Raw genomic sequence first — 9,949 nt, 5'->3', positions numbered from 1 at the left:
GAGTTCTCCAGGAGCAGGAGGTTAGCTAGTTTGAGTTCTCCAGGAGCAGGAGGTTAGCTAGTTTGTGGGCATGATGTGAGCAGTGAAGGCTGGGCCTACTCTTTCTAGTAAAGCAGTGGTCTCCAAGTCAAGCCCCCGTGGTCAGCCTCCCCCAGAGACTCACTAGAAATCAGCGTTTTTCAGCCCTGCAGCAGACCTTCTGAATCAGAAACTCTGGCAGTGCTAGTGAGGTCTTGACCAGTACTCCAGATAACTGACACAGCCCTAGGCTTGAGAACAGCGCTGGGGAATACGAGGGCTGCTTCCACGGATCTTGCACTGAGTGGTCAAGTGGCTGTTCAGTATCCCTTGGTAGCCTTGGGGAGCTGGTTCCGGGAGTCCCCCCAGCATCAAAATCTGCAGATGCTCAAGTCTCATATGTAAAGTGGCTTGGTACTTGCATATAATATGTGTACATCTTCTCGTATTCTTTAAATCATCTCTAGAGGACTTGAGACTTTACCACAATGTAAATGGTATGTGAATAGCTATTACATTCTATTGTTTAGGGAGTAGTAGCAAGAAAAAAGTATATACTTGTTCAGCACATGCACAGTTATTGAATATTTCTGCCCTGAGGTTGGTTGAATTCATGGATGTGAAAGGATGTGGACTTTACTGGTGTAAGTTGGTAAGGTGGCTATCGCCATTCCTGTGCATTTGCATACTTTGTGCCGACCCTCTAGCCCCACCCCAGCCTCAGTGAGAACTCCAGCCTGACATGCCTATCCCAGGGCACCAGTGTCTGTGTGTCTTTCCCTGCCTTACAGTGAACACAGCGCTGTCTGCCCTCCTTGGCCAGTGTGCCAGTGAGTCCAGTGTCCGCTGTGTTCTGTTTCTAAATCTGACATTCGTCTCTATCTTTCTTCCTTTTGTCATCTGTATCTTCTTCCTTTTGCCGCCAGCTCAGCATGTCTTCCCAGAACTCCTAATGTCGCCCCTAAACTGCCGGCTCACTTTAGTCCCACACAGAGATGATAAGGCATTTCATAAGGCGCATCTTGTCAACCCTTTCTTAATGGCTTCCCTTTAAAGAGTCTGTGTGGAGGCTTCTGCCTTCCCTGCAGGTCTGCCTGCTTCTCTCCATCCCAGGGGCTCCCCACCCCGTTTCCTCCTCTTTTTTCACCCTGTCTCTTGAGCCTCGCTGGTCTCCAAACATCCTCCCCCGGGCTGCACTGGGAACTTCCTCACGTTTCCTGACAGTCTCTGAAGTGCGTTCTTTCTTCACCTTGTCACATCTGTCAGTTCTGTTTCTGTGTGACACTGAGGACCACTGGGATGGGTCTGTGTCTCTGTCTCTGGCTTGTCGCTCATTGTTTCCCACCAGACTGAGGTCCATGAGGGCAGTGATTGTCACAGCTGTAGACCTTCAGCGTCTAGTGCAGGGGCAGCCCTACTCCTGGCACTCAGCATTCAGTATTGGATGGAGAGACCCATTGTTCCGCTGAGAGCTTTGTGTAAGGATGCTGGCCACTTACCAGACACCTCTAATACGTCAGGCATGTCCTTTGATTACCACTTCCGGGGTTTACAGGGGTACCCTTCTAATTGGAGCAGCTGCTGGCTCTCTCCTCTGGGACTGAGACTTTGGCAGAGTAACCCCAGGAAGGAGATGAGGGCTGATCGTCTATAAGGCTGCTGCTGATGGAAGGAAGGTGGTTTTGTCCATGGCCCTGCACTGGGGGTGAGCACGGCACATACCTCCTGCCAGCGCAGGCGGTGCTCCGTCAGGTCAGCTGGTAGAGGAGGTGGGACACTGGACACAGACAGGAAGCAGGGAGAGTATGCCGCATCTCTGAGGACAGTCTGGGTGAAACGCCTTGCCAGTGGCTGTAGGTGGTTAGAAAGTGGGGGTAGCCAGGCTGAGCAGGTTAACTCACCCACATCCAACCGTCTGAGATGAAGGTAGCTCCTGCCGTACTGCCCAGCATACCCATCTACCGTTCTTCCCTGCCCACTACCTCTGATCACCCCTCTGGCCTGCTTGCCGCCCTCCCACTGTGGGTGGGTACTTCTTACCTTGGCTGACTGTGGCCAGAGGAAGCTGGTGCCACTGGTTTCTCTGTACTGCCCCTGGGTCTGGTGTTGAAGGGTGGGGGCAGGTCTAGGACATGCGTGCAAGGCGTGTGGCCTCCATGGCAGCCCTGTCTGCGCTCAGACCTCAGACCACTCTTGCAGGTAGGTCCACTCTGTCCAGGGGAGTGGGATCACCGTGGGAATCCTAAGTGGAAACCCTTCTCTATGAGTGATCTCCTCTGAGGACCCACTCAAAAGAAGGGAACCTGGTAACCATGATCTCTCTGTGACACCCTAGGGCCAGAATGGTCCATCCAGGTTACCAGAGCCTTCCTTCCTCCTGGAGTGTGCTGACATTTAACCTCAGACTTCTGGATAACTACATGCTTGGACTGGCTAGGCAGTACGTAGGCAAGGGCTTTTTCCCTGTGATGATCCCACTTACCTTCCTAATAGCTTTGTAGAGTAGGGACTGTTCTTATCCCTGTTTTACAGGTGGGAAAAGTGAGGCATGGAGAGGTTAAGGTGCTTGGCCAAGGTCAGCAGCAGGAAAGTAGTGAGTCAAATGTCAGAGCCTGTGCAGTCTTCCCCTGTGCCACACCACCCCTCTTCCCAAGCGCCACCAGACTGGAACTTGAGTGGCATGATTTTTACTTTTTCTCCCAAAGAGATTTTTAAAAATTCGTGGCAAGTTCTTCATGCAGAGGCATGACATTGTAGCCTGACTTTTTCTAGTTCCATAAAGGGAGCAATGACATGCCACATTAAGTGAGGTGCTGGAGTGTGAAGCGAAGTGTGTTCTTGTGATTTGAAGGCTGGTTTCTGGATGACATGTTGGTGGAGTCTACTTTAGTTTTAACAAAATATATTTGGTACAGTGCTTGCCTAAGAGACCCTGGCTTAGATTCTCACACACACACACACACACACACACACACACACACACACACACACACCCCTGGCTTAGAGTTACACACACACACACACACACACCTCTGGCTTAGATTCACACACACACACACACACACACACACACACCTGGCTTAGATTCACACACACACACACACCTCTGGCTTAGATTCACACACACACACCCCAAAAAGAAAGAGGATGAAAGGGAGAAAAGAATGAATTAAATTTCTCTGCATATTTTACTCCAGATTGTCTGATTACTCCCAGTATGTGCACCCCAGTGCTTTCTTCTGCTGTGTGAGGAGCCATAGATTCCTTTAGGACTGGTACGTGGGCCACACAGCTGCTACCCAGTAGCTTTACCCTGGAGCTCGTGGTGTGTTTCTGGTTCACATCACTTGTCTTAGTCCATTTTCTGTTGCTATAACGAAATGCCAGGGACTGGATATTTTATGGAAAAAGAGGTTTATTTTGGCTCATGGTTCCAGGGGCTGGAAGCCTGAGATCAAGGTGCTAGTGTCTGCTCACTGTCTGGTGAGGGCCTCATGTGGCTTCAGCTCAGGGAGGAAAGCAGGATGGCAAACAGGTTCCTGCTGAAGAGGCAGAGCATAAGAGGTGGCCTCCATTTATACATCCCACTCTCAGGGTGACTAACCCAGGCCTACGAGAACAAGAACATCCTGAGCTCCTGCAAGAGGCTTTACTGTGTTCATAAAGCCTCCACCCTGTGAGCCAAATACCTCCCAACACTGCTGAATCGAGGAGTTAAACCCCAGCATGAATCGTAGTGGGGACAAACCATACTTGAACCATGGCAGCAGTATTCATTTTTTAAATTGACTGTTCGTGTAACTGGTGTGAAGTTTCTTTTGGGAGTGATGGACACACTCTGCAGTTAGAATATAACATCACGAATACTGTACATTAAACATTACGGAATTGTGTACTATAAATGGGTGGGTCTTTTTATATGAATTACATCTCAAAAAGGACTAAAGTAGAATAAAAGAAAACTACTTTTTCTAATAGATTGAATTGCAAGGATAAACACATGGTTTCTCAATTATCGCCAGAGATTTTAATATTCCTCTCCTAATAGTTGGTAGAAAAGGAGACAACAAATTACTTAGGACGTGGAAGCTTTGAACAGCACCCGCCATCCCGCAGCTCAGCCAAGATGGCATCTGTAGAATGCACTGCCGCTGAATGCGGTGATAGGGAGCCTTTGTGAGGTTAGGCCATGTCTTAATGAATGTATTAAAACTACTGAATCGTACACTTTAAAATGGGTAGATTTTATGGCAAATGCATTACACATCAAAAGAGAGCAAACTGTGCAGATGGTTCACGTTTCTAATATCAACCGTGCTCCGTGCTTAAAGCTATAGTCATTTTGTACCCTGACCAGGACTGTAGACGAAGTGTTGATACCTCACATGGGCCCTGGGTCAAGCCATCTGTCTTGAAGACCTCGGGCTTTGTAGTGTTGTCTTTCAAATGGTTTGCCCTCCCCACCCCTGAAAATGCCTGCCTTTGGGTCTGTGTACCTGCAATGACCGTGTCTAGCTAGCAGAGTCGAGTTCTGAGCCTCGGCTCTGGTCCTGAGCCTGGGAGCCACATGGCTTGTGGAGCACCAGGAGCTAGGTGGGCAGCTGTCCCAGCTGTCTGTCCGGGCCATCCCTCTGCTGTTCCTGCCACCATCCTCTCCAGCACCTTCCCTCCTCCATCTTTATGACTGCTGGGCTCTTTACTCGTGGACTTTCTGCCCACAGCCCTAGGCCTTGAAGAGAGGGCCTGCCCTGTGAGTCCCATATTATACCTTGTGTCTAGACGTGCCCCCAAAGCCTCCTGTGGTCATAGGTGGGGCTTTTCAGAGGTGGCTGGCTCTAGAGTGTGTGATTACTAAATTATCCCACTGATTGTTTTGCATAGTTTTGGGAGTGGATAATGGGACGAATATAAAGGGACAGAAAGAAGGCAGGCTGGCTGCTGCTGTTCCTCACTGCTTTGCTGCTTCACTGCTTTGCTGCTTTCTGCCCACTATGAACCATTTCTCCTCCGTGACGCCCCTCTGCCATTCACTCTGCCTTGGAGCCAGCCAGCTATGAACTGAAATCTCTGCAAACTGACCCAAAGTAAACCTTTCCTCCTTTAACTTTGGGTGTCAGATATTTTGTCTTATCAACAAAAAAAGTAAGATATCCCTTCAGTAATTCTTTAGACAATAATTCTTTAGATTTTGTTTGACTTTTTTCCAGTTCTGGTTTAGAAATGACAGTGCTCTTTTATACATAGATAACTTTACATTTTGTTGGGCTGAACTATATTGTTTTGATTTATTTTGTAGTATTGGGGATTGAATTCAAGTCCTTCACACTGAGCTACATCTCCAGGTTTTTTTCATATATATATTATGTATACACAGAGGTATATATATACACACACCCAGACTGGCTTCAAGTTGCAGGTTGCAGTGATCCTCCTACCTCAGCATCCTAAGTCTGGGATTACTGGTGTGTACCACCATGCCCAGCTTTTTTTTTTAAATTTTGAGGCAGGGACTTGCTAAATCGCCCAGGTTGGGCTTGGACTTGCAATCCTCCTGCCTCAGCTTCCCAAGTAGTGGGATTTACAGGTGTGCATCAGCACATCTGGCTGGCTAAACTGTTTTATCCTTGTGTTTTCAGGAATCAAAATGATAGGTCCATAGTAAGTAGCACTTCCCTGACAGCACAGCAGCTATTAGCCCTAGTGGATAGTCCTGTTCCAGTCTTACCTGTTCTTGAGGTGTCCCTCTGAGGCAAGCCTGGCTGAAGGTATACCACCGCCCCTACTTGCATACTCCACTTGTGACATCAGTGAACCTACTTTGAAATGTATCATCCTGCACTATCCAGGGTTGACCTTAGGGCACACTGCTGGTGCTGCATACTCTAGGGGTTGTGATAGCATGGGAGGCCTCGCATGTGTGGAGGTAGAAGGGTACATTGGAGTCTTTGTACCTTCTATTCAATTTTGCTGTGAACCTAAAACTACTCTGAAAAAAAGGCTATGAGCTAGGGATGATGCTTAATGGTAGACCATGGGCTCACGTACAAGGACCTGGGCTGGACCTTAGCACCAAAATTTTAAAAAAATCTATTAAAAACTTACACACATGCTGGGCATGGTGGTAAGTGCCTGTAATTGCAGCCATTTGGGAGCAGATGCAGGAGGACTGCAGTTTGAGGGCAGCTTGGGTTATGTAGCAAGACCCTGTCTCAAAATAAAATAAGATAAGATAAGATAAATGGTCTGGTGGCGTAGCATAATGGTGATGTGCTTGCCTAGCATGTGCAGGGCCCGGAGCTTCCATCCCCACTACCACAAAATGAAACAAAAACATGTGCACACAGTGAGTAACAGTCCCTCTGGCCCCACACCCTCCTCAGCCCTGGGTGTCACCAGGGTCCGGACATTGGCCGTCGTGTCTGGTGTGTGGTCAGAGCTCCTTGTTGTTTAATGTGCGTTTCACTGATGAACTGTCTTTAGAGCAAACAGTCCTCTGTATTTATTTGGTGATGAAGTATTCAGATCTTTTGCCGTGGTTTTCATGGGGTAGTTAACACATATTTGTGAGTCCTTTTATGTATTCTAGAAACAAATCTTTTATCAAGTAATGTGTTTTGCAATATTTTCTCCTACTTTGTGACTTGTCACTTCATTTTCTGAACAGTATCTTTAAAGAGCAAGAAGTATTATACTTTTAGCTTTTATGTTAGGTTGTGGTCCATTTTTTTGTATGACAGAAGGGCCAAAAGCAAGCTTTTTTCTGTTTTAGGTACATAGATTCACTTTTTTCTGTGTTTGAAAGGGTGTCTTGATTGAAATGTCTTGGTACCTTTGGGTTCATTTCTGAACTATCTGAATAGTTCCTTTGATCAAAATGTCTCTCTAAGTATAAATACTACACTGTCTTATTATATTTTATAGTAACTCTTGAAAACAATTAATTTTCTAACATTACTTTTCATTTCAAAACTTCTTTTGACCATTTGAGATCCTTTTTATTTTTATATACATTTCAGAATCAGTTTGCCTGTTTCTGCAGTGAGCCTGGTGGGAATTTGATTATAGTTGCATCTTACCTTGGAACTTTATAATATTGAATCTTCTGATCCATGGAGGAACACACAAACACATTCATTTTAGATTTTGTTTAATTTCTCTCAACAGTGTTTTATAGCTTTCAGAGTTCAGATCTTGCACATATTTTATTTCTTCTTTACTGCATATTGGATCTTTTTTGGCATAGAGACTGTCTTGAGTTTTTAATTAAAATTTTCATTATAATAAATACACATAATATAAAACTACCACTTTAGCCATTTTAAACATATAGTTCTATCTATTTAATTTTTTATGCTACTGTAAATGGCATTTTTGTTCAATTGTAATCTACAAATGAATAGAAATATAAATGACTTTTGTATACTGACCTTGTATCCTGATTTGCATTCATAGTTGTTGATTTTCTGTAGAGTGTTTGGAGCTGTTAACACTTAATTATAAGAACAGTTCTTCCCATGTACGAGGCTCGAAGTGTGTGCGTTAGTCGGCCTTCCGCTGCTCTAACAAATACCTGAGATGAGTCAACTTACAGAGAAGAAAGGGTTTATTTTGGCTCGCAGGTTTCAGTTCATGCCCTGTTGGCCCTGTTGCTCTTGGGTTGATGGTGAGATAGCACATCATGGCAGAGGTGTTTGGTGGAACAGAATCACTCACCTTGTGACTAGGGAGCAGAAGAGAGGAGGAGGAAGGGGCCAGCTGTCCATCGTTCCCTTCAAGGGCACAGCCTCACTGACCCAAAGACCTCCCGTTAGGCCCCATCTCGTAAAGGTTCTATCACCTCCCTGGCACCCCTTTGGGGACTGAGACTCACTCATAAATGGGCCTCTGGGAGACATTCAGGATCCAAAATGCAGCAGTGCCCTGTATGGATCTGATTTTATCTGACCACACAGCAACACTCTGAGGAAGCTGTGTCCTGGGGGGCTCAGCCGCTTCCCCACAGTCTGACTTCTCCATTCTGACTGTGGGGTGGTGATGGCAGTTAGGCTGCAGATGGGGGCTGAGACCCAAAGCTCGAGTCCTTTCCTGAGCACTTGCTGTGGACCTGGCACAGTGCCGAGACTGTTGTGCACATTTTCCCAGTTTTCCCTGGAGATCGTGGTGAGGCAGGTGCTGCCACTTTCCCTGTTCACCAGCATGGACTGGACAGGCGCTGAGCAAGGCCCCACCATGGGGGTGGCTGTGCCTGCAGGAGAGCGTGGTAGTGAGAGTGCCTCAGCTGCCAGAAGGGCGTGCAGGGCTCAGCCTGCCCACAGCCGATCTGCCTGTGGTGTGGTGATTGCACCCTCACTGAGCCGCCTCGTGCAGTAGGAGGAGTCCTGTAGCTTTGTAATGGGAGAGCTTTCAGAGCAGAGCACCAGCAAATCACTGCAGGGCGGCCTGTGTAGGAAAAATGCCATCTGGAGGGAAAGGCTACCAGGGCAGTCGAGGTGTATGGGGGAAGGGGAAAGGATTCCCAGTGCCCAGTAGCTGTGAGGTGCAGGTGGTTTGCCAGGCCTATGGTGGCAGCATCACACTGCAGTACCTCTGCTTTCCCTGTGCCTGCAGATTGCCTGTCTGCCTTCACTGGAATACTGGCTGTGGAAAGTGTGTGTCCCTTGCCCTGGTGAGGAGTTTGGAGCCCGGTGGCTTTTCCTAGCCCCTTGGGCTGCTCCTCTGTGGGCTGTCCCAGTGTTCTGCTGTGAATAGTCGAAACGTGTCTGTGAAAACTGACCTTCCAGCTTAAGCTCTGAGGGCAGAGTTCTTCCCGTGCTGCTTGCACATCAAAGGAGAAAGGAGGGTGTGGGCACGTGGTGGCTGATGTGGCTGACCTCTGAGCCTGGACACTGAGGGCCTGCCCTGTTGCCTGGAGACACCAGGCTTGGCTCTGAGTCAGGACCCTGCACTCTTCTAGCTACAGGTTGTGGATGTGGGACATACTCTCTCTGGGCATCAGCTTCACAGATGGTCCCTTCCCTACTTCAGGGCTCTGGTACTGGGAGTGCCTAGCATTCCCAGCCCTGTCTAACGTCGTTCTTTTTGTTTTCCTGTTCACTTTAGTATGCCTGGGTGGAGAAGCACTTTGGCCCTGACTTTCTGGAGCAGATTGTGCTGACCAGAGACAAGACCGTAGTCTCCGCTGACCTCCTCATAGATGACCGGCCAGACATTATAGGCAAGTGCCTTGCAGTGGGGGCGGGTGTGGGTGAAGCAGGCCCAGGGCCCCCTGCTCCCATACCCCCTTTCCCCTGAGTGGCTCCTCCTCGCAGCTTCCTTGTCCCCAGCTGCCCACTGTGCCTGTCTCAGTTACTTTCCTCTTGCTGCTGGGACAAAGTACCCAACACCCAGAATTAAGGAAGGAAAGGGTTAGTTAGCTCACAGTTGTTGGAGGGTTCAGTCCACACTTGGCTGGCTCCAAGGCAGAGTGGCACATGGCAGCAGGCAACAGTTCATGGCAAAAGCAGCAAGAGCACAAAAGGGAAGACGGGAAGAAAACAAGCCTCTTTCTCCCTTATATTGTGTGCAGGCTGCCTGCCCCAGGGTACTGTAGCACTCACACCCATAATCCCAGCGTTGGACCGTGGATCAATCACAAACTCGAGAAGCCCGTCCTGTGACTGCATGAGGCTTTGGGGGACATTGAGACACAAACCATAACAGGGTCATCGGGCCTTGTCAAGTGTCCAGGCTGGCGCTGGCACTGCATCTCTGCCAGGGAGACATGGTCCTTTCAGCATGTGGCCTGGAGTCAGGAGGTTCAGGGCCCAGCTTTAAGCTTCACTTGCTGAGTGGCCTCCAGGGAGTCGCTTCACACTTCTGTGGTCTCGCCTTCTTCATGCAAAAGGAGGACTTGACTCTGAGCTTCCGATCTTTGCTTTAACAGCAAACCCTT

At 48.2% G+C, this 9,949-nt stretch overlaps 1 protein-coding gene across 1 annotated transcript in view; it reads left to right on the top strand.

Annotated features, from left to right (window-relative positions):
• The window catches only part of Nt5m (5',3'-nucleotidase, mitochondrial), a gene marked incomplete at its 5' end in the record, with an annotated part of 26,409 nt that overhangs the window by 8,539 nt on the left and 7,921 nt on the right, over window positions 1-9,949 (top strand). Inside the window, 1 exon segment of the mRNA XM_013509639.1 lies at window positions 9,118-9,232. Coding sequence (XP_013365093.1) covers window positions 9,118-9,232 — 115 coding nt within the window.

This window comes from Chinchilla lanigera, unplaced genomic scaffold (genome assembly GCF_000276665.1).
Source record: "Chinchilla lanigera isolate Chin_1 unplaced genomic scaffold, ChiLan1.0 scaffold00176, whole genome shotgun sequence".
Classification (NCBI taxonomy): Eukaryota; Metazoa; Chordata; class Mammalia; order Rodentia; family Chinchillidae; genus Chinchilla; species Chinchilla lanigera.
This window is presented reverse-complemented; position numbering and strand designations above follow the sequence as displayed.